The sequence below is a fragment of the Pinus tabuliformis genome, chromosome 5_1, assembly GCF_031772625.1.
Source record: "Pinus tabuliformis cultivar Carrire ecotype Pingquan chromosome 5_1, CPIR1, whole genome shotgun sequence".
In the NCBI taxonomy this organism is placed as follows: Eukaryota; Viridiplantae; Streptophyta; class Pinopsida; order Pinales; family Pinaceae; genus Pinus; species Pinus tabuliformis.
Genome location: NC_142305.1, coordinates 919,319,801 through 919,345,226, shown reverse-complemented (window position 1 = coordinate 919,345,226; position 25,426 = coordinate 919,319,801). Strand labels below are relative to the sequence as shown.

General features: G+C 35.0%; 1 protein-coding gene across 3 annotated transcripts in view; it reads right to left on the bottom strand.

Moving 5' to 3' along the window:
- Nucleotides 1–23,260: 23,260 nt before the first annotated feature.
- LOC149167796 (uncharacterized) overlaps nucleotides 23,261–25,426 on the bottom strand; it is a 193,673-nt gene continuing 191,507 nt past the window's right edge. The window contains exons 5-6 of one of the 3 annotated variants that reach the window (XM_089433161.1): nucleotides 23,963–24,073; nucleotides 23,261–23,831 (exon numbers count right to left, since the gene is read on the bottom strand). In XM_089433161.1, coding sequence (XP_089289287.1) covers nucleotides 23,622–23,831; nucleotides 23,963–24,073 — 321 coding nt within the window. In that variant the 3' untranslated portion in view covers nucleotides 23,261–23,621. The remainder of the gene's footprint in view (nucleotides 23,832–23,962; nucleotides 24,074–25,426) is intronic. The other 2 variants (XM_089433162.1, XM_089433163.1) reach the window with 2 other exon arrangements.

The following is a 25,426-nucleotide window of genomic DNA, read 5'->3' as shown; positions in this document are numbered from 1 at the left end:
TGTAGCCTTTGTCTTCCATTGCCAAAATGGACACCATGTTCTTTTTGAAATCAGGTACATATATTACATCTTGTAAATGGATTGTATTTCCCTGATTCAATTGAAGAGTGACATTTCCTACGCCTTTCACGGGATATTTTGAATTATCTCCAAGAACAATTTCCAGGTTGGATTCCTTCTCTACCAGATTAGAGAGAGCTTCTTTGTAACCAGTGAAGTGCCTTGAGGCACCACTATCAATAATCCGATTTCCCAGCGAGTCCAGGGGAGCAATAGTAGAGAGAGCCGTTGGTAGATAATATTCATCTTACTTATTGTTAACAACGTTAGATTCATACCTGGAGATTCTTGCCTTCTTGAAGGGCTGTCCTCTTCCTTGATTTTCGGCATTTCTTTTGCCTCTGCCATTTGACCTGCCATTCCTTTGGTTGCCTTGAGAGTGATTTTGATCATCGTCCCAGTGTGAGTCCCTTTTATCAGGGCACTCTCTAGCATAGTGGCCCGTTTTATTGCAATTGTAACATCGTCCTTTTCTTCCACCCTTCAGTCCAACCTTTCCTTTGAATTTAGCCCTGGAATTGTTTCTTCTTTTAGCATGAGAAGAAAAAGCAGAGGGATGGCCTTTAAGTGCGGGCATTTCTTGTTCTTCCATCCTTGTTTCTTCTTGAATGCATCTAGCCATCAATTCCTCCAATCCAGGAATTACGTTATTGTTGAGAAGAGTAGTCCTGAATATATATACCATTCAGATGGTAGTCCTCCAAGAGTTGTGAGTGGCATTTCCTTGTTAGGAATTACTTCCCCAATAGATAGGAGATCGTTCTTGATCTCGGTGATCCTTAAGAAATATGCTTTCATACTCTCATCTTTGCCCTTCTTAATTCCCTTCAGCTTATTTCTAAGGAACAAAACTTGATTTGCATCATTAACTTTAAATAATCTCACCAGTCTATCATAGATTTCCTTGGAAGTGGTCATCTCGAAAACATAGGTCACCAAGTGCTTGTCGATAGAGGCTCAGATGATCTTCCTTTCTTTGACTTCTCCCTTGGTCCATTTGTTCCTAACAGCAACAGATGCATTTGATGGAGGCTCAACAATTCCGCCTCTCACATTGTCCAACACTTCATGTTCTTCAAATGTTAGATCGAGAGACATCTTCCATCCATGATAGTCAGACTCCTCACGAAGTATGTCTTCAGCAGGAAAGTGTGTTGAGGACCCCATGATTTCTTTAAGATAGCATTGCCAACCTTCTCTTTGGTGATTGCTCTTCTCTTGCTCTTGCTTGGGCTTTGTCTTCACCTCAGCTCTGATACCTTGTTAAATTATGGTATGTTCTATGCTTAGAGCAGTTTACTTATTTTTCTTCTTATTACCCACAGATTAGCAATCACATATACATAAAGTAGAGTGTAGATAGAACATTAAATGATCAACAAAACAAGCCAAGACAAGAGACACAAGATGTGGCGGTTGGCTAGGGATAAACCCCAATGCGGGGAAACCCTTTGATCAAATCTTCTTTTATGTTCAATAGTTCAGCAGAAAGAAATAGTACAAAAACATAATTCTGTAATTTTATATCAGCAGCAACAAACCCTAGATCAGCAAAGTAAAACTTGGTCAAACAAGTGGAAATTGACCTCCAATATGATTGGTCAATTTCTGGTTAGCTAACCCTCGAACAGCCTGAAGAAACAGCCCTTGAATAGCCCTGAAAATGCAGTCAAACTGTAGTTGACTAAAGTCAACTTGCTGCCCCAAACTAGGGCAGTCAACACCGGTCAAACCAGAGGTCATATCAGCTCGATTTTCGTGCTAAAATATGCAGCCTTCCTAGGATAGGCAACCACACCAAATCCGCACTCCTAGATGGTCAATGCTGGTCAAAGAGATGACCTACAGCCCTAGCATCCTTCTTTCTGCCTCTGCCTTGCCATAGAACGTATTCTTTTCCAACCACACGTGTGAGAGAGAGAGAGAGAGAGAGAGAAGATGAGTGAATGAATGAGTTCCAAATGACTCAACCTCTTTTCTATTTATATGAAATGTTGGGCATGAGTGCCACACACTTAGCTGTTGGGCGACCTTGACAATTTTTCAAGTAAATATAAATAAATTCATATCTCCATAAATACTTGTTGAAATCAGATGATCTTTAGATCAATCCTACACCTCTCGATGAGAGGAATCTAGGAAAAATATCAGCAGTCATAAATAAGGTGACCCTCATGGAGTTTGGCCTAGTTGCCAATTTTAACATGATTGAGCACCATAATTCAAGAGGATGCCATGTCAACCCCTAATACGCATGGAAAAGGGGATATCCATGCAGGCACTATGAAAAATAATTTAGATGGGGTAACTCAAATTGAGGGTTGAATGGGTCAAATTTAACCCCTAGTTGGCTATCAAGTGGGTTATAGTCAAACCATCGGGAGGAAAGGGCATTGTTGGAAATACTAAAAGGGGGGTGAATCAGTATTTCTTTTCAATTGTTACTTTTACCAGTTAGATCACTTATATTTAGAACACAAAATGAACAATGATAAAAATAAATGCTTTTATTAATTGAATCAAATACAAATGAATGAGTACATAATTGCTGCTAAGCTCCAACTTGGACTTTAGTGAGGCTTCGACCCTATCTTATCCAAGGCACCAACCTTGATTTTAGGAGCACGGACTCCAAGGACACCAATCCTATGTCTGCTTCAAGCACTGACCTGGTTTCTTGAGGACTCTGATCCTCTAGGGCTCCAACCCTATCCTTCAAGGCACTGACCCCAAGGACTCCAATCCTTTATCTTCTTCAAGCACCAATCTGGATTCTTGAGGACTTCGATCCTCTAAGGCTCCAACCCTATTCTCCAAGGCACCGACCTTGTTGTTCGAGGCTCCAACCTCTGAGCACCAACCCTCTGGGCTCCAACCCACTCTTGTACTTCGTCTAGATGTGTTTGATAGTATTTCACGGCTCCCAATATCTTCTTCAACCAGCCATGGCAATCTCTTCAATAATGCCTTCTCTTAGTCTTCACGTCACATCATCAATGACAACCTTGTTCTTCACATGAAGGTGTCACCACTGCTCTTCATGTTACCCAAACAAAACTTCTTCAAGGTCACCTCATAATGGCTTCAGTCAAAGTCTCTAAAAACTTTCACTAACTTCAATGAGTGATGTACTTACTTGTATGTCCTCAACTGGAATCTTCGCCGTTCAATTCTTCATATGTGCAATTTAACTCTTCATTGTACTTGTGCTTGACTTCACTTTAGGTTGACTTCAAATAGCTCCACCACTAGACTTCATTGTTGCTATGTTGGAATCATGATTTCAAACTAAAATCTCAAAGTGTAAACTAGGCGTGATCTCCACAGTCCAAGAAAAGCTTTAGGTACACATTGCTTCATTTAATTTATCTGAGCCATTGTTCACCGATATATTTTCTATTCAATCCACAGTTGAATAGTCACAACCCAGACAAATGATATGACTGTTCATAAGGGAAATTACTTTGTAAGAGAATCTGAGCCACAGAGGATCATGGTCCAAGTGTCACATGAGGATGATGGTTGTATGATAATATCGAGCCACTATCAATAGACTTCAAGATGATCCTCATAAGATGATAACATGTGTTGTTGGTTGGTGAGTTCAAGAGACTTCCGAATTGTGTTTGCTTCCTTCTCCATACTTGTGTAACCTTTTTCTTTGGTATGGTTCTAGCTTGTGTAGGGGCCTAAGTCAAGTTCCAATTACGTGCCATATGTCCAATGGTATGATACTTGAAGCACTTTATATTGTTCATGTATAAAAAATCATGACTTCTTCTTGCAAAATTTCTTCTCCGAGATTGATGGGGACCATTATAATATCTTTGTGATATGCCCTACAATCTTTTGCCACGTACCCAAAGTTTGTACAAGAATAGCAATAACCAAGAAATATGCCTTGGTACCTAGGAGAAGATGGTTTCCTTTATGTACTTCTGAAATATTTTTGCCTTGGGACCCTTTGATGATAACCATTGCTTCTTGCATACTTGACACCATCTACATTTCTTCTTGTAGGAGGGTTTCTTCCATAGTTGTCTTGACTTTTCTCCTTGCCTTTGCTGGAACTGGAAGCATCAACATTTCTTCCAGGCTTTCTCACATCCTTGTTGTTTGAAGCAATAGGGTTTGCATCATTCTTGCTTGAGGATTCACCTTCATAGCCGAGACCTAATTTATCAAATGGATATCTTTGATGGCTAAGCATGTCATCCAAGGCTTGAGAGCTCTTTAAGATTTTGTCCATCCCTTCAACCTTTTTCCTAAGAGAGACAATTTCTTCTTCCAATTTTTCACAGTCATTATTCCTTTTAGCTAGTTGTTTCTCAGTTTCTTCCTTGATACGAGTAGCTTCATTTGCTTCTATTTTAAGGGAGATGATATCTGATTTCATTTTGAAAAATTCTTCATTTTCCTTAGCTATACTGCTCTCCATTTCTTCCTTGATCCTTGTAGCTTTACATGTTTCGGCCTTGAGAAGGTTGATGTCGGATTTTAGTTTGAAGATTTCTTCATTTTTTGCTTTTAGTTGGCATATCATGGTGTTTCTCTCCTTTTCTGCTTCATCAACCTGTCCTTCTATGATTACCAATGCTTCCATTGTCTTCTCAGCTCCTTGTGCTAAATTTATTGCTTCTTCTAGTTGAGATTTGAGAGAAGAGACCTCTACCTTGTACTGACCAATCTCTTCTTCAAGTTTGTTCAAGCTCTTATGCCTTTGTTCAAGCTGACTTGACAAGGTATCTTCCCGTTTCTTTGCCTTATCCAATTGATTTGTCATGGATATGACTTCTTCATGATGCTTTCTTTTGTTTTGATGAAATTCTTCCTTAATCTTGGTGAGCTCCTCATCTCATTCTTGTACTTGAAGCTTGACAAGGTCAACTTCCTTCCTTGTTTTGTCCTGGTCACCAATTTGTGCTTTCTTCTTAAGTTCCTCATTTTCCCTTTTTAAATTGTTAATCTCTTCCATGGCAGTCAAAATTTTAGTGAGGAGATCTTCTTCAAATTCTTCTTCATTCTCTTCATCTTCTAGGTCTTCTTTAGCCTTGATGTCATCACTCTTATCTTCAGCTTCCTTGATGGGCTCTGAATTCCTTCTTGTTTTCCATCATTTTCTTGACTAGAGATCATTGTCAACGCTCCTTTTGAGTGGAGATCATGAAGTTTATCCCATATGCCTTTTGATGACGAACATTTTTCAAAATTGGCCTTCATAGAATCAGGTAGCCCATTCAAGATTGCTTTCATTGCTCTTGTATTATGTTCCTTGGATTCTCCATCCATCATGCTATCAGCAATCACTGATTTCCAGACTTTAATGCCTTGAGTCTTTAAGAAATTCCTCATTCTTGCTTCCCATATATCAAAGTTTCCATTGAAAAATGGAGCCTTCACAAATTGATTGACATCAATTTCGATGGTTGAGGGAGACACATCTTTAGGAGGATTAGAGACTTTCTTCCTTAGCTTCGCCATTTGTGTTCTAATGATCAACCTTCAATATCTTAGGCTTTGAGTGAAGGTACTGGCTCTGATACCAATTGTTGGAAACACTTAGAGGGGGGTGAATCAGTATTCCTTTTCAATTGTTACTTTTACCAGTTAGATCACTTATATTTAGAATACAAAATGAAAAATGATAAAAATAATTGCTTTTATTAATTGAATCAAGTACAAATGAATGAGTACAATTGTTTCCAAGCTCCAACTTGGACTTTAGTGAGGCTCCGACCTCTAGGGCTTCGGCCCTATCTTATCCAAGGCACCAACCTTGAGTTTAGGAGCACTGACTCCAAGGACACCAATCCTATATCTACTTCAGGCACCAACCTGGTTTCTTGAGGACTCTGATCCTCTAGGGCTCCAACCCTATCTTTCAAGGCACCAACCCTGTCATTTTTGGGGCACCAACCCTAAGGACTCTTGCTCCTTTATCTTCTTCAGGCACCAACCTGGATTCTTGAGGACTTCAATCCTCTAGGGCTCCAACCCTATTCTCCAAGGCATTGACTTTGTTGTTCGAGGCTCCAACCTTCGGGTACAAACCCTCTGGGCTCCAACCCACTCTCATACTTCATCTAGATGTGTTTGATAGTATTTCACTGCTCCCAATATCTTCTTCAACCAGCCATGTCAATCTCTTTAGTAATGCCTTCTCTTAGTCTCCAGGTCACATCATCAATGACAACCTTGTTCTTCACATGAAGGTGTCACCACTACTCTTCATGTTACCCAAACAAAACTTCTTCAAGGTCACCTCATAATGGCTTTAGTCAAAGTCTCTAAAAAAACTTTCACTAACTTCAATGAGTGATGTACTTACTTGTATGTCCTCAACTGGAATCTTCACCGCTCAATTCTTCATATGTGAAATTTAACTCTTCATTGTACTTGTGCTTGACTTCACATGAGGTTGACTTCAAATAGCTCCACCGCTAGACTTCATTGTTGCTATGTTGGAATCATGATTTCAAACTAAAATCTCGAAGTGTAAACTAGGCTTGATCTCCACAGTCCAAGAAAAGCTTTAGGTACACACTGCTTCATTTAATTTATCTGAGCCATTGTTCACTGAGATATTTTCTATTCAGTCCATAGTTGAATAGACACAACCCAGACAAATGATATGACTGTTCACAAGGGAAATTACTTTGTAAGAGAATCCAAGCTACAGAGGATCATGGTCCAAGTGTCATATGAGGATGATGGTTGTATGATAATATCGAGCCACTATCAATAATAAGTTGTTGCACATTGTTCCACAGTCAAGTTATGCCTAGCAAATAGAAGACACCACAGGTGCAATCACAGCCCAGATGAGAACCAAGTTTCTATAGGTGCAATCCCAGTCAAGATGAAGGCTCTGAGCCTCTGAAATGGGAGTTGTACCAAATCTGAGCACTTGATTCGAGCCACAAAAAGAGATGGTTGTACCAACTGCACCAGTCCGAGCAACGAGCCATTGTAGCTGCAGTCTGAGGTGACTTCCGAGCTACTGCAGTTACCCACCAAGATAACTGTCGAACCTGCTGCTCATATCCACCACAGTGTTGTCAAAAGGAACCCGATGTCTAAGCCAGTCAACCTGAGTTTGCGTGATGACTTGTTCAAGTCTTAAAACAGTCTGGGTTAGAAAATGAATCGTTGTCAAAAATCTCTAGCTCCGTTAGAATCGTATGTACCTCCGAAAGCTATATTGGAGACCCCATAAAAACGTGCATTGAATATTGCGAATGACTACGTCCACTGAATATTGCGAATGACTATCGCTTTAAGTTCATGAGATGTCAACTGTGTTCTTGTAATGTTTTTATTTTTTGGAAATCAAAGTGCTCTTTAAGATGCATTAATACGTATGTGGTGGAGCCGTTTTGAATGAGGTAGAGCCGATAGTGCTCAACATTTTGAGAGCCAACATGTGATGGTGGAGCCAACCTTGGATTAAATATTCCAACTTATTCCAAACTTATTTAACTTTAAATATTCCAATGTATTCAATATGTTTTTTTGTTTGTATTCATGCATGGTTTCATATGTACGCTTTTCATCCTTATAAAACCTTTTAATATGTTTTTGTATTCTTGCATGGTTTGTTATATAAGTTTGGTCATTAATTCTTATTTTTAGGGATAAAAGTTAGGTTTAAGATTTTAGGGGAAGAGTTAATTATTTTTTTTTTAGGGTTTTGCATAGGATTGTTGAGGATTATAAGGTAAGGTTAAATTCATGACTTTATTTGACATTTTGGGTTTGAGGTATGGACTTAGGATTAGGGAAACATAGTCTAGGGTTAGGGTTATTTATCACAAGAATATTTCCATCTTAACAATACCATATTGACAATGACAACCTTGATTAACAGGGGTTTCATTCTATTTTCTTGCATTCTGTGGCATAGTAGAGAAAAGTAGTTGAGTGTGGATGAAGAGAGAGAGAGAGAGAGAGAGTATAAAAGAGGATACTTGTGTTTTGTAGCATTTCATGGGACATATGTATCAAGCAACTCCATAGTGAGTGTCTTCTCCTTTCTACTTGCATTATTTCCATTCGAGACAAAAGAGAGCAAAGAACTCTCACATTCAAGTTGGGTTTTCTCCTAAAATGGTTTCCCATAGAATATATTGGTGTTCATTGTGGTTTGTGAGTGATTGTATTTACATGCTATCTACTTTCTACATGCTTCTTTTGCATGCATAAATAACAAAATAATAATTAACAAATCTAGAATCTAAAAGGAATTCACCCTTCATAGTATATATTTCAATTTATTTTCACAAATATATTGTGAAGAACAATCCAATGAGATATCCATGGTGGTTTAAACATCATTTAGTATCATAGTAGGTTTCTTTGGGTATTTGGTAGGAACTTGTAGGGAATTAGATTGATTTATTCAAAAAGTCATAAAACCCCAGCCATGGCTAACAAATCAATTTATGATAAACCTAGAGCTAAGGTAGATGAGATATTTGTGTGGTTGGAAGCATAAGTCGCAAATATAAATTGTAATATGAGCCTCCCCATGGCAGCCCTAACCAATAAGCTCAAGCTAATATTTAGAGAATATGGAAGTTGTAATTCATAAGTTAGGTCAGAGGGGACATCAAGGGATCAGGAAGAACCAAAAGAATCTAGGAAACCCAAAAAAGAGGATCCAAGTTCAAGCATCATGAACCATTCACAATCTCTCTTTAAGATATGAGCAAAGGTGGATATCAAGTTGTATCAATGTAACATAAATTCTTTAAAATTAAATCATTCATTGTAACGGTTGTAGGTTTATTTTAGTGTTCACCATATAGAGGCGGAACTAAAAAATTCATTTGCTTGTTTGAAATTAGAGGGCCATGCCTTGACCTAGTGGGAAATCCACAAGGAAACCCTTATGCTAGAGGGGGATCTTCTAGTAACTAAGTGGGAGGATTTTAAAACTCATAAAGTCCCAAATCTACTCGATTAGGTATCTAGAGGACCAGTGCATTTGGTGGAATTACTTCACGTAGAAATAGGGGCAAAGTGTACAAGAGTACAACACAAAATTCATAAAGATGGAAATAATGTTGGGTATCTATCCCAATAACCCAAATGTACTCCTCAAGTATTTGAGGATCTACACATCCATATGCGAAAAAGGTTATGTTGTTCAAAACTAGAATGGTGGATGTGGCTTCTCTACATGCACAAGGCTTCAAAAGCATAGGCTAGAAAAAAGGGCAGTCAAGTGGTTCAAAGCAAAAGGAACACTAGGAATCTTCCAAGGAGGGGAAGAAGAAGTGGAAAGGGGAGAAGGACAAGAAGACAACAACTACAACACACTAAGTGAAAAGATCCTATAATCCACTACAACATAGATGGTCACATAGAGAAGTGCTAGAAATTGCATCCAAAGCTCAATCTTAGGAACCATAAGAAGCATGCAAAGAAGAAAAATACCATAAGCAAAAATTTCAGCAATCAACTAGAAAGTGGCTCAGATGTGGATGAGGATATTGTCTGCACATTAGTGTAGAAGGGAGTGAATCTGAGTGGCCTTCAACAATAGGAAGACAAAGATATGGCCAAAATTATCCATATAATATACAAGACAAAAAGACAAAAAGCAATGCTTTGTTCAACTCAAAATCATAGGTAAGTCTTATAGCAGTGGATACAGTCAACAAACTTGAACTGAAGGTTCATGACCTTCCTAACCCATATCCATTGGGATGGGCCAACAAGGAGGAAGAGATAAAGGTATCCAAACAATGAAATTAAATTTTCTATCAACGTTGATTTTATTGACGAAGTAGAATTAGATGTAGTTACACTTGATATATATGGAGTTGTGTTTGGGAGTCCCCATATGTACATGCAAGATGCAATCTTCATACAAATATCCAACTAGTAATACCTCATCAAGGATGGGAAATCATTCATTATCAATGCACGCAAGGGAAAGTCGAAGATTCCAGTGGTAAGTGTGAACCAAGTTATGGAATTGACTAGTTCTAGAAAGAAGCATGTTTTATTATTCTTAAGAGAAAATCAATATATAGAAGATTCAATGAGAGAAAAGACATACCTATAGGAATGCATTAATGAACAAAGACAAAAATTAGAAGAGTTTTTAAAGGCATGCATGGGAGTTTTCTAGGATCCTGAAGGGATACCACCCAAGAGGGAAGTGTAGGGAAAAATCCAACTGTTGTCAGACACTTGATTGCCAAATATCATGCTTTACAAGTAGTTTGTTCTAGAAGCAAGCAAGGTGAAGAAGAAGTTGCACCAACTACTGGAGCATGGTGTTATTCAACCAAGTATCTCACCATCTGGGTTGCCCATCATAATTGTGCCAAAAAAGGATGGGACTTGGATAATATGCATTGAATACATGGCATTAAACAAAATTATGATAAAGAACAAGAAGCCCTTGCCTAGGATTAATGACATGTTGGACCAGTTGTAGTAAGAAAAATACTTCATCAAGTTGGATTTAAAATCAGGGTATCATTAGGTTCGATTCAAAGAAGAATATATCTAAAAGACCACCTTCAAAATTAGACAAGGTTTGTATGAGTTGTTATTTATGCCATTTGGTCTATGAAATGCACCAATTATGTTCATGATATTAATGAATGACATATTATGCCCCTATCTAGATTCATTCGTTATCGTTTCTTTAGATGATATATTGGTATACACTGCTACTTAGGAGGAGCACATATCACATTTGATGCAAGTGCTAGAGACATTGAAGAAGCACCAACTATTGGAAAATATCAAGAAGTGTGAGTTTATACAGCAATATTTGGTGTATTTAGGCTATGTGATTGGTGGAGGGGAGCTTAAGATAGATCTTGAGAAGATGGAGGCCATCATGAAGTGGCTAGTGCATTCAAATGCTTTAGAGTTTAGGAGTTTTCTTAGAGCAACACAATACATAAGAAAATTTATAGCTTCATTTTCAACAATAGTCGCACTACTCCAAGCGATAATAGTGAGTGGCAAGAGTTTCTAGTGGGGAAGAGTCAGCAAAAGGTCTTTGAAGAGTTGAAGAAAATAATTAGTCAAACACCATTCATGCATTACCAAACTTGTTACATCCCTTCGGAGTGGAGATAGATGCAAGTGGGTATGTTATGGGAGAAATCTTAATACCTAAAGGAAGGCTTATATTTTACCACTCTAAAGTGTTTCATGGGGTGGTTCTCAGCTATCCTAAAAACAAAAAGGAGATTTATTCCTTGGTACAAGCCATAAAAAAGTGGAAAAACTATCTTATGGGAAGAAAGATAACCATCCACATAGATCACCAACCACTATAGTAACTACAGACCAAGCATTACAAGTGGATGTGATTTTTTACAATAGCTCCATTTAGTGATCAAGTATAAGAAGGGGAACAAAAACAAGTTGGCTGACATGCTTCCAAGGACACCCACATCAAAAATCACAACTTTTGGAACTCTTATGCAAGTGGAGCTTTTCACCCATGATGCGTACAAAGAGGTATATATAGAAATTGATGATTATAGTGACAACACAATTGACTATCATATCTATAATGTTATACTTTATAGGTTGGACAAGCTATTTGTTCCTCAAGGTGAGCGACTAAAACTAATTAAAGAGGCTCACACCTCTAAGGTCGCTGTTATGAAACCAACTCAAGAAAAGATAGAAAAGATAGATCAACGCCTTAGAATTTAGCCTCTTCGAGGGGCCAACCTCCTTTAAATTACATAAATGAACAATTCTTGGATGATACAAATGAAAAGACCTCCTTTCTATATATAGGAGTCTAAGGGGTTATAACATAATCAGAGACGACATAACAATAATAATGTAAGGGCACAATAATAACAATAGTGGGCTTCTATGGGGCACAATAGTAACAATATGGGCACTCCATGGGTACATCAATATAATAAGTGGGTTATACTAATAACAATAAGGGGTTACACTAGTAGTATAGGGGCCTAACATGCCCCTCTCCTTCAAAAAGCATTGTCCTCAACGCTTGAGTAGTTCTTGATGCTTCTGTATAAAATTCTTGTCCTCCCATGTGGAATTCAGCGGGTAAGTTATTCCACTTGATGAGATACTCTGAAATTGATCGATTTCGTAGCTGTCGAGTTCTTGTTTCTGTGACTGCTCCAGGTTCCAATATGATTTTTCCTTCCTCTCCAATTTCTGGCAATATTGCTTGAATTGGGATCTTTTGCAACTTTTGAATAAGTGGCTATACTTCTTCGTCCTTCTTCCATTCATCCCTTGCTTCGTTTATCCAATCTGGTTGGATAATATAAATAGCACAAAATAATGCTTCCACATCCTCATCCTTGAAGAGTCTTCCCATCCGGTAAGGTCGCCATTTTTTAAGTGCATGTAGTATTGCCAACATTTCCTTCTCATAAATAGCTTGCTTGAGATGTAGCAGTAAAAATACCCAATCACCTACATCAAAACATTTTTCACTACGATGTTGATCTACCTGTTGTTTCGTTTGATTTTGCACCGAAGTGGCGTTATCCTTTAAAAGTTGGAGAACTTGTTGTTGATGCTCGATGTGATCTTTCTCTGCTTGAACCTTTTTCTTCATGATATGTCCTTCTATCTTTTGAGGAGTGGTAATTTCTTCCAGTCCTTTACAAGATATGGTCGGATTCATTTCTTGATGCTCGATGTGATCTTTCACTTCTTGAACATTTTTCTTCTTGAATTGTCCTTCTATCTTGATAGTTTGAGGAGTGGTAATTTCGTCCATTGAATTACAAGATATGGTTGGATTCATTTCTTCTTTCTCGATGTGATCTTTCACTTCTTGCACCTTTTTCTTCTTGATATGTCCTTCTATCTTGAGAGTTTGAGGAGTGGTAATTCTTGTCAATGCTTTACAAGATATGGTCTGATTCATTTCTTCTTTCTCTGGGGTGGTGTCCTAGCATATATCCTCTTCTTTTGATGTTTCTTGATCCTTTTGTTCCTCCTCTTCATATTCTATGTAAAATAATTTCTTCTCAGCACACCTATGACCTTTAGCGCATTTGCTATCACAATTGTAACAAAGCCCTTTTTCTCTTCTTTTTTTTCCAATTGTTGTGGTGTAACCCTTGTAGGTTGTGGAAGGCTGGGAGAAACAACACTTCCATCTTTATAGTTGTGAGGGGTATGCTTCCTGGTTTCCATAATTTTGCTTTCCATTATGTCACAAAGCCCTTTTACTCTTTCCAATTGTTGTGGTGTTGCTCTAAAGAAGGTGTTGCTCTTTGTATCCTCATAATGTGCTATCATTTCCTCCATGAAAATTGACCACGTAACAAGTTTTTTACGAGAACAAAGCCCTTCATACCATAAAAATTGATCTGGTTCTAAATATGAAGATGCAATACATACCTTTTGTAATAGTTGTACACCATGTAGATCAAAATATTGCTCCATCTGAAGTATCCAATTTACCGGATCCTTGCCATCAAACTTCCTCATCTTGCTTTTTCTTGATTTTTAGGAGCTCGACCTTGAAACTACTGTAACTCTGTACTTTCAGATCTTTAAGTTCTAAAATTGTGACCTATAGTAGCCCTCTGTGTCCTCTTTCCAATGCCACCAGTCTGATCCAAATTGGATTCTCTAAGAAAGAGTTATGCACAATCTCCCAAGATGACCTGATTATAGACCTTTCCAGAAGAGCGAAATTGTATGAAGTGCCACGTGTCACTGTTTCAACCTTTGGATCTGAAAAATGCATACAAGAAACTACAGTCCGTCCTCTTTCTGTACCTTCTTACGAAATTTCAATCCGATCCCCAGAGAGAAAGTTATGACGATTTTCCCCAGGTCGCTTGTTTTGAATGTAATTCAGTAGTCTGCAAAAAGACCAACTTCCTCAGATCATGTCTCTACAAATATCGCGTGAAAAGCTCTGAAATTCGGACCCAAGGTTCAACGCGATTTCTTCTCAAATGGGTTTTTTTTGCGACTTCTGAAACGTCACAGAAAAAAGTTATAGCGAAAATTCCACGATGACCTGTTTGGAGCAGCGAAACCCTAGAATCCAAAGCTCTGATACCAAATGTTATGAAACCAGCTCAAGAAAAGATAGAAAAGATAGATCAACGCCTTAGAATTTAGCCTCTTCGAGGGGCCAACCTCCTTTAAATTACATAAATGAACAATTCTTGGATGATACAAATGAAAAGACCTCCTTCCTATATATAGGAGTCTAAGGGGTTATAACATAATCAGAGCCGACATAACAATAATAATGTAAGGGCACAATAATAACAATAGTGGGCTTCTATGGGGCACAATAGTAACAATATGGGCACTACATGGGTACATCAATATAATAAGTGGGTTATACTAATAACAATAAGGGGTTACACTAGTAGTATAGGGGCCTAACAGTCGCAAGGCATTTTGGTGTTGGAAAGATAGTTTCCATATCGCGAAGGTATGTATATTGTCCCAATATGCAAGAAGATGTAGCTAGGTTCATTAGAGGATGTATAGTATAGTCTATTGTATCAGCAAGCATAGTAATATGAAATAAGGTCTATTTCATAACTTACCTATACCCACTAGTCCTATGGAAAGAATTTCTATGGAATTTGTGGAAGGTTTACCAACAACCAAGAAGGGACATGACTACATGTTTGTGGCAGTTGACAGGTTCAACAAGATGTGTGTTCTCATGCCCTATAAAAAGACCATTAGGGGGCAAGAAGCAACAAAAAAATTCTTTGAACATGTCTAGGTGCATTTTTTTATACAAAGGAGCATCATTTCAAATAGGGACGACAAACTTCTCAATGCATTTTGGACTACATTGTGAGAGAATATGGAAAAAAGTTAAAGAGTTCTACAACATTCCATCCCCATATAGATGGGAAAATAATAGTAATCAATAGGACTTTGGTATAGCTTTTGAGGGGTTATAATCAAAAGCACTCGAAGACCTAGGACGAATACCTGATTTATATACAACACCTACAATAGAGTAGTCCACACTTCAACTGGAAAGACACCATTTTGAGACTTGGTTTGGATATTTTCCACCTTAATCATTGCATGTAGTATATGGAAAATGAGGAGTGAGGGAGGAGGTGCCTTAAGAGCATAAGAAATTGTTGAGAAAAATAGGAAAATCCATTTGCAAGCATATGATACAATGAGTAAGTTACAAGAAAAATCCAAGGTCAACCATTATCAACACATAATATATAAGTCATTTAGAGTGGGAGACGGAGTATGGTTACAATTGAACAAGGAGAGGTTACATGGTTCTGGTAAGAAAATCAAGGCTCTGTAATATGAGAATTTTGAGATATTGGAAATGGTCAAAGATAATTCCAAAAGACTTAGTCTATCCCCATGCATGCACATTTACTCAAGTGGTGAGTATGGAAAATTTGAAACTCTATGAGACTTCCACATTGGACTAGGAAGAGGAGCAAGTCCTACCATCCATAGAGGATTTAGCACCAGATGCTCAAGAAGAGTTAACAGAGGATATAGTTTTGTAGAAGAGGTCCCAAACTTCACTGCAAAAGCATCATGACCTTTGGCAGATTAGGTTGAAAGGACAGCTTCAAAGCAAGGCTAAATGGTACTCTAGAGAGTAGGTAGAGGAAAATTATCCTCACGTCATTCAAAAAAATCTTTTGCTGACCAAAATCCTCCCAAAATGGGAGGTATGATTTGGATTGAATCAATATATAATTTTTCATCCATCTTGATGCATTCGAAGCAAAAAAATTGTATGAATTATCTTACAAGAGCTATTTTATTGGTTGGATCCAATTTGGAGAATTAGGGTTTGAAACCTTTCAAAGCCAATTTGAGGTCCCAAATGAAATTTTTTAGGGGTAAAAATATCCCACTCAAGTTTTTGATCTGGTGACATTGTTCTACACTCGAAGACATTTCCAACAATTCAAGAATCATGTCAATCAGAGTTCGGATGAAAAAATTATGCCTCCTAAAGGTTGACCTATCATGATTGACCACCATAACTCAAGAGGATGCCACATCAACCCCCATTACTCAAGGAAAAGGGAATAGCCGTGTGGCGACTATGAAAAAGACTCTAGAAGAGACGATTTGTAACTCATGTTGAGGGTTGAATTGATCAAATTTAGCCCCTAGTTGGCTAGTTGGTTATGTTATAACCAGACCACTAGAGGGAAAAGGGGTTCTATTCTATTTTCTTTCATTTTGTTCCATAGTGGAGCATAGTAGCCAAGTTTCGATAAAGAGAGAGCATAACAAAGGGGTTTGTGTTCTATAGCAACCGATTGGCCACAAGTCTTGAGAAACTCCATAAAGAGTGCCTCATCCTTTGTACTTGTGTCATTTCCATTCCAAACAAAAGAGAGCATAGCAACCTCACCTTCCAAGTGGATTTTCTTTCGAAAAGGTTTCTCAGGGCATATATTGGTGTTTGTTGTGGTTTGTGAGTGATTTTGTTTACTTATTCTATATTTTCCACATATTATCTTACATGCATAAACAACAAAACAATAAGTAACAAATGTTGAATCTAAAAGAAATTAACCCTTCATATTATAGATTTCACCTTATTTTCATGGATCTATTGCTATGAATTGTCCCATGGAATATCCGCGACAGTTTACAAATCAAATTCCTTTAATGAAGGAAACAATTTTCCAAAAGTCTTAAGGTCTTTTTGTAGAATTTCAACCCTTCAAACTTTTGCATTTTCTCCTTCAAGTGTTGATTCTCCCCATAGATTTGCACATTAATGGCTATTAGAACTTCTAACCTTTCCATCAATCACTCCCCATGTTGGGCCTTACTTTCTCTTAAAAAAATTGGCAACTTCTTCAAGCTCATGGATCAATTTTTTATACTAACACGATTGGTAAATACTAAACTTATCATCAACCTATGTTATCAACATAAATATTAAAATATTTATTGAAAAAAATTAATAACTACATTGATTTTCAATACTATTGTGCATCATTTATATTTATCACTTTATTTTATACTCTATATGATAAGTTTATCAAAGATGCAAAATAATAAACTCGCATAATCCTATTCAAACCATATAACATGATAAATTTACCTTGAAAAAATAATTAAGAAAAACAACAAATAATGGTTTCTTCCCTATTTAAATATAAAATGAATACATGTAAGGTTACACACTAATGGAATATTTTCTCTCCATATGAAGTATTCAATACAGTTTGTAATAATATAGGCTGACCATGGGCAAGCAATGTCATATTTTCATCCTTTTCAACTTGGAGGATAAGTCTCTATTATTATTGTTATTTTCTAATCCTCTCACATTGCAACAATTTTGGGAAGATTGGCTATAACATGATGTGGAGAGTCAAGTCTTGGATTTGGAAATCCATACATTTGGTTCATCCACCGCTTCATAATCCCATTTGACCAAAACTCTCTACATCATTCAAGTATAATGTATTGTATAATTTGTTTATTTAATTTAATAAACATAATGTATTATATATGTATTGGTTGCATGGAAATGAATAAATAGAAAATGGCAATTATTAATATATTTGACTTTTTAACATTAGGGTTCTTTAATTGGGTAGTTATTTTTCTAATTAATTTAACAATATGATTGGGAGAGTTTATAAAGAAAATGAAAAACTTAGTGTTTCCACTTTTTATATGATTTCTTATTTATTAGATGTATCATGTGTTACTTTGCTAGGCCTTAACCTCAATTGAAAAGTCTCAAAAGCCTTTGCCTATGTCGATCTTCATATTTTATGGGAAAATAAACACAAAAATTCATATTATATTTGTGACTATATCTTGGCATAGTTTTTCATAATTTTTCATAATGAGTATCCTAAATCAACCAATATTGCAAATAAGTTTTTAAGTTATATCAATAATTGGTATCTACAAGAATATATAACTTCTTTAAGGATTTATGGTACCACTATTGTGCCTCACCTTTTGCCCAAGCATTTGCCAAATAGGCTTGTTGTAGGTGAAATAGCATATTAAACAATTTGACAAGGAATTAACGGTTCATTGTTAAAGGATGTAAAGAAAAAGGTCTTTATCCCTTATGGTTTTAGGTTGGGCCACTACTTTATAAAGGATCCAAAATATATGAGGCAAGAAGTAGTCAACCATCTAGAATATAGATTGTAGTTGGAACAAACAAAAAGCATGACCCCAAGGGCTTGGTTGCTAGGTATCATGATCAATTACTTGTAACTTGCTCCTACAATGATGAAAAGTTAGAAAATGAATTGTTTCTTGAAAATTCTCATGATTGGGATGAGATGTTAGAAATCGTATGATCATATTTAAGGCTTTATTTATCAATGAATATAGGGTAGAAATACAAGGAGGGTTAATTGTCGAGAGATTTTAAACAAAAGTTGAAAAAGCCTAAAGGTTGAAAGAAATCAGACTAAAGGAAGAAGCTAAGTTAAAGGCTACTTTATAAGAGTAGGCTAGGCTACAACAAGAGAAAGAGCATTAGAAAGAGATGGGGGAAGAGTTAAAAAGAAAGCAAGAAGAAGATGATACTTAGAGAACTTGGAAGCCAAGAGGACGGTTGTTGAGGCAAAGAAGAGAGATTTGCAAAGGTAGAGAAAAGGAACAGCTAGAAAATAAGTTTGAAGAGGAAAAGTTCTAGCAAGAATAGAAAGTTAAAAAGACACAAGAATAACAACAATGCATGATTATTGATGAAGAAAGGAGGAAGAAAGACAAGGAGAAATTGCAACAATAAATTGTTGCAAGGGAACATTGCACAATAGAGTGGGCATTAAAATAGAAATCAGTCCAACAATCTACAAGCTTGCCAAACAAAGGAAATTGATTTGATTGAGAATGAGGGGACTACTCCTAAACCAAATGATAAGTATAATAAAGATGCTACTAGTTCAAGCAATAAAATTGAAAAGGTTTCTAAAGCTATTTATCAAACCTAAAAGACAAAACAAAAGCAAGCAACAAATAAGGGAAAAGAACATAAGATGGAAAAGTTTTACAACCTTGAAAGCCTAAAGAATAATAAATCATGGGTGACTATCGAATTCGAAAACCCTTGGAGGAGATTGATTTAGAATCTGTTAAATACAATTGTCAAAGGCAAACCATTGTCAAGCGAACATGGAAAAGGAGGGTAGATGTGGATTCGTAATATGTACAATGGGAGAACCTCTATTAGATCATAATAGAGAAAAACTAAGCAAATAAATATGTGTTGGAGTAGAAATTTCACATTCAACCATAGACAAGGCCAAAGATGATGAGAGTGAAGCAAAGAGAACGAGGAGAGAAATTGAATCTTTGAGAAATCAAGTAATTAATTACAAAGGATCTCATGGTACAATCACTTAGTTTATAGAAGATGTTTTGGAGGAAGATAGTGTTTATAGAAGATGTTTTAGAGGAAGATAGGAACCGTGACAAAATTAAAAGGGATTTCATAGCCATGGTAGTAGAGATACAAGAGGAAGCTTTACAGTTCTTGGTGGTACACAAAGAGATCTTAAGGTGGAATGAAAAATGAGCCAAAGTGCATGATGAAATTGATGATATTAAGGAAGTTCAAAGGGTCCATGGTGAAGAGGATCATGGCATTAAGATTCTAATAATGATGGAATAGACAATGCAATATTGGAGAAAATTGGTTGTAATATCAGATTATTGAGTCAATCACTAATGGTCCGCATGCATTCTAAAACTAGAAAATATGTTAAGAGATTTAGGCATGAGCATGAAATTCTTAATCTACCTATGGACTAGCATACATTCCCACACTTGTGTCTATGTGAGGAATTATTCGATAAATGGGTCATATGCAACGTTGAACATGCAAACATTTAATCACCTAGTACACAAGAGCTGTAGTTATTCGAGAAATTGGCCATTTGGCCATATACAATGTTGTACATGCAAAAATTTAATCACCTAGTACACAAGAGTTATAACAGGATGCAAGTCCTAATTTTTTACTTATATTTATATTGTTTTCAAGTTATAATTATGACTAAAAGTTAGTGACTTAACCTTTAAGAAAGGGCATTTTGGCTCTAAGGTAATTTTGTAAGGATTGTAGTCGTCAATTACTCCAAACATAATTCAAAAACTCTTTTCAGAGAAATGGCATTTTGGTTTGCTAAGATTTTTTATGCATTCATTCACTATGATGGATCATTATCCTATTGTTTCAATGTCATGGACATCTATTAAGAATTTCAATGCTATTAAGTTATCTTATATGGTCGAATGAAATATTGAGTATTTCCACTAAATAGTTTATACTTTATTAGATAGCTTTTTATTTTTGATATATTGTGCATTTAGAATAATGTGCAATTACTTAGTTTTCATTTGTTATAATTTTCAGTTCTTTATTCAGTCAATCAATTTCTATTTTCTAAACATTATCTTTCCGTGATTGAATTTCAATAAGTTTATTTCTTATATTCTTAAGAATTGTTGATAATTTTCATTAATCACAAAGAGTTGATAGTTTTCATTAATCATCACAAAGAATACCCACTATGACAGAATTCTTTACTTCACTGCATTGCATTAATTCTTAGAGAATTCTAAAAATATTTTAAAAAAAAAAAAAAAAAACTTTTAGAACTTTTAAAGCTCATTGAGTGGTTATAATACCATTAACTTACAAAATTACTCCATAGCAAATTGGGAATAGTCTAATTGGAGCTCGTAGTCCTTGAGAAATCCTTACTCTTGAGAATTGAGAGTAATTACATATATCCATATTACCCAAAACATTCATATGACTATATATATATATATATATATATATATATATTATACTATTAAAACATAATTATTATTGATATCATTATTTTAACCTAAATAAATTTGTGTGGTGTTTAATAAATAAAAAATATGTCAAATAGATTTAGCTCTAATGGTGGAAAGAAATATTGTTATTTACATCCAAATTCAATTCTTGCGTAACATGTTAAATTTATAGTAAATATTTTTTTAATAATAAATTCAAATCTTTTCATCTTAAAAAACATTCCTATATATTTCACATAAATAAAATAAAATAAAACTTTAAACTTACACATGCTTAAATTGGAACAAAAACCTTCTGAACCAGATTAATACTTTGATGAACTTACTTCAGGAAAACCGTTATAGTCTTATGTTAAAGACAGTTAATTCAACGTCTCAATCTCGTTAGTATATGCGAATAGACCAACCAAAATTCTTGATTAACAAGAGGCTAAGAATACGTATATAAATAAGAGTATGTTATTGGATGAGATTAAAATAACACAGTATATAGCGTTAGAATTTAATATAATATATTAAATTAATTTAATAAAAGATTAACATTATTAAGTATAATATTAAGTTTTACTAATAATTCAATATTATTATTATGTTGGATAATAAAACCATGGGATGATTCCAAAAACGTCCATAAAATTTTGATCATGTAATTTTTACCCCCACAAAAAAAAATAATCAAATTTTCATTATAACTAACCAATAAATATATAAAATAATACACTTACCTAAAGCTACAGAAGTGTCCCTTGACACAGCCAAATAACTATTAATAACCAGACATGCATAGCCGTATGTAACATTATGAAAAAAATCACTTGTGCACAGCTCAAGATTCCTGGTCCTATTCATAGCCTATCATTATTTGCACAGATATAAGTAAAAAACTATTTTTATACCAGTCAAATTTTCTAGCCATATTACTACACAGACCAACTAATAAGAATGCATCTTAATGCACGTCCAAGTTTCCACTTTATGCAATATTCAAATAGACTTCCTATGATGAATTGAGCGAATAAATTCATGGCAAGTGGCTAACCAGCAATTGTAGCATACTCAGACCGAGTCATTGACTCTGAGGAAAGTATGTTATAGGAATAGTAGATAATGTAAATCATAAACTTCATCTAAATTTAGTAGATACAACTACTGTTTAATTAGTGATTACCGACCAAAAGACAAGTGCAAGTAATAAGCTAATGTCGTTTTGCAGAGACTTCGTTTTATTCGCTGATTGAAAGCTTAAAAAAATATAACTCATAATAAAATAATTATTATTTTTAGTTAATAAAATAGATAAATAGATAGCTAGAGCTATTTAAATATAATTTATGATAAAATAATAATTATTTTTAGTTCATGGGTATTTAGAGTAGTTATATAAATTAAATTGCAAGTAAATATTCATAATTATCAGCATTAAATATTTATTTCACGATATATCTCATACTGTTAAAAATAAAAAATAAAAATTATTAAAAAATTATGGAACAAAATCTTTAACTAGATTTGTGTAAATAGGCTTTGTTACAAGACTATCACTTATCAATATCACATGCTCAAAAAACCATAACTCACTTTATATAACATTTTTTTAATTAATGAATTTAATTAAAAGGGCAAAAAAAGGCATAGCTACTTTGAAGATAAAGGCATAACTACTTTGAAAATAAATCTCAGTCTTTGATTTGTGTATACTACTATAAATATTCTATATAAAAAAAATATGGACGTAAAATCTCTACCATCCACCTAATAATCATTGATAATTAAATGAAAATTATGAGAGACTTATTCCAAAATAAAAGCCCAAGCATAATTAACAACTAAACTAAATATTTTAACACTAATAATAATAATAATAAATTTCTTAGAAATTAGACTATATAACCTCAAGTTGAAAACTAAATGTTATTGTTATTGCTCCAAGTAGAGAATCGTTGTAACATTTAATATGCACATATGTACGAACTATAGTACCGAAATGCATATATTTCAACTTAAGACCGATGAGGATTTGTTGACTTTTTTTATTTTTTTAATTGAGGGCCTAGAATAATTCTCAAGGGAATATGTTCAGCATATAGGATTTGAGATTATTCCAATTCTAATAAGTTCCTCATTATTATTTATAACATTCATTTATACATAAGAAACTTTTATTTAGCAAAATGATCTATTACTTTTAATAAATTTAAAAAATTAGATTCTGCTCCCACCCACCAATTTCTTAGGGATTTGAAATTATTCCAATTCTAATTTAATAAATTCCTCCACGATAAATTCCTCATTATTATTTATAACACTCATTTATATAAAAGAAAATTCTATTTAGCAAAATAAATTCATTTTACAATAAAATGTGTAATTGGGACTTTATTTGTCGTTACATGCTCTTGGTCAATTTAAAAGTTCTATTTACCCAGTCCGATGATATTTGCACTATTAAGTGCAAACAATGAAAAATGAGAAGGATCCAAACTAATACCTATAAAAATATTTTTAATTTGTAATCCGCAGCTTTAAACATGCAACAAAAGAAGCTGCCATTCTTCAATAGTACTCAGTGCATAACATGAGCTTGTTTTTAATTACTAAGTACAGCCTGAAACGTGCAACAAAAGGAGTTCCAATGCTTTCCTGTTTTTAAACTGGGAGTTAATGAATATTTAATATTGTCCAACTGAATTGTTTATCTTCTTCAGAAGACTATGGTAAGAAAAAAATGGTAATATACAAACAGAACAACTTGAACAGAGTTAAGGTGCTTTTACTTTTGGAACATTAAACGCTGCAGAGAAGAAATTTACAGTTATAGGACGCGTTTTCTGAGTAGACTTTTTAACATCACTAAAGCATTGTCGAGATCGTGGAGAAGCCTTTAACATACCGCCGTAGGCCGGCCTTCGATTTTGTCTTTTTGAAGAAGTGCTTTTATCTGACTGTATAATTTCAGAATCAGACACAGCCTACAATCAAAGAAAGCTAATTTCTTCAGCAAAAGTCATTTACATCTTACCCTTGAACCGATTAATGCACATGAATTGATTGAAGAACAAAATACACTAATAAAATTGTTATCATATTTTAGGATTCAAACCTGTAAATCAAGCATGTCGGTCTCTGCTTTCCTCTTATTCCTCTTGCTATTCCTGAGATTCTTAATTTCTACTGCATGGAAGTTTTTTAATGTACTGTCGGAAGCATTTAGCTGACAAATACATCCAGAATAGCAACCTTATAATTTAGAACTTGATGAAGACATCAAACTCGTCAAAATCATTTTATGTACAACTACACAACCATTTCATCCCAATTAAAAGCCGCCATAACAATGTATTCCATAAGATACTTTGCCACACATATACCTGACGGTTCCTTGTTGTTTTTCTCATTGGATAATATGGTGAAATTCACATTGCTTAAAGGATTTATAACATTGCTAGCAGACTCCAGCCATTTTCCATGAACTTGAACTACACTAGCATTAAGAATGTAATCGGCCTCTAATACTTACTGACACACTGTTTCTTCTTCATATCATCCTTCCAGGTATTTGTATTTATCTCAAATCGTCAATTTTGACGAGAGAAAGTTTCCACATGCACCCATCAACTCTGAGTTATGTATAGAATCTAACAGGGCTATAAACTTTTGTCGAGTCCCTTACCAGATTTACTATATCAAATGTATTATCATTAAAATAAAACAAACTGCCCTAAAATGAATATCATCTATTCTAACGAACTTACCTGTATTATCTCAACAAACAAACAAAAAGCACGCACGCATTGTTAAAATAACACTCCATAATATAAGAATTGCATATTATTCTAACACTGACTTTAATAAAAAAAATGTAGTAAGAAGTTAGGTAGCACAACTACCTAAACCAATGCAATAAAAATGGATCAACCATATGTATCAAGTGCCTAAATGATAATAATACGATTTTAAGTGAGTCCCTTTGGAACTGTTTCATGTGTTTCTTCTGTGCTTCAGAACTTAACATGTTATCAAAGCCACAACACACAGAAAACTGCCAAACCAATGGTGATTCAAGTTACATTTATAATCCAAGTTAAGGGTGATTCAAGTTCATCAGATTATGCCTCAATAGTTCCAGGAGAGAGCAGTTTTACAAAAGAGGTATTAAACGTTACTGCTAAATATTTATAAAGTGAATTTGGAACAGGGCATAAGCAATTCTAGAGGTTATTAAGTAAATGCAAATTATAAAACTTCAAGTATCAAGTATGAACATTTTTTTTAAATGTTAGTGATTTTCATGTTGATTTTGTTAAAATTAGCAACTAGGGCCAAACTCCATGTGGGTCATCTTATTTATGGCAGCTGATATTTTTCTTGGATCCCTCTCATTGAGAGGTGTAAGATTGATCTAAAGATCATCCGATTCCAATAAGTATTCATGGAGTTATGAATTTATTTGTGTTATAAGACAATTCGTCAAGGTCGGCTAGCAACCAAATAAACCTCACATGTGTTCAACGTTTTAGTATAAAAAGAGGTGACTTGATAGTCATTTCTACACACACTTCTATCT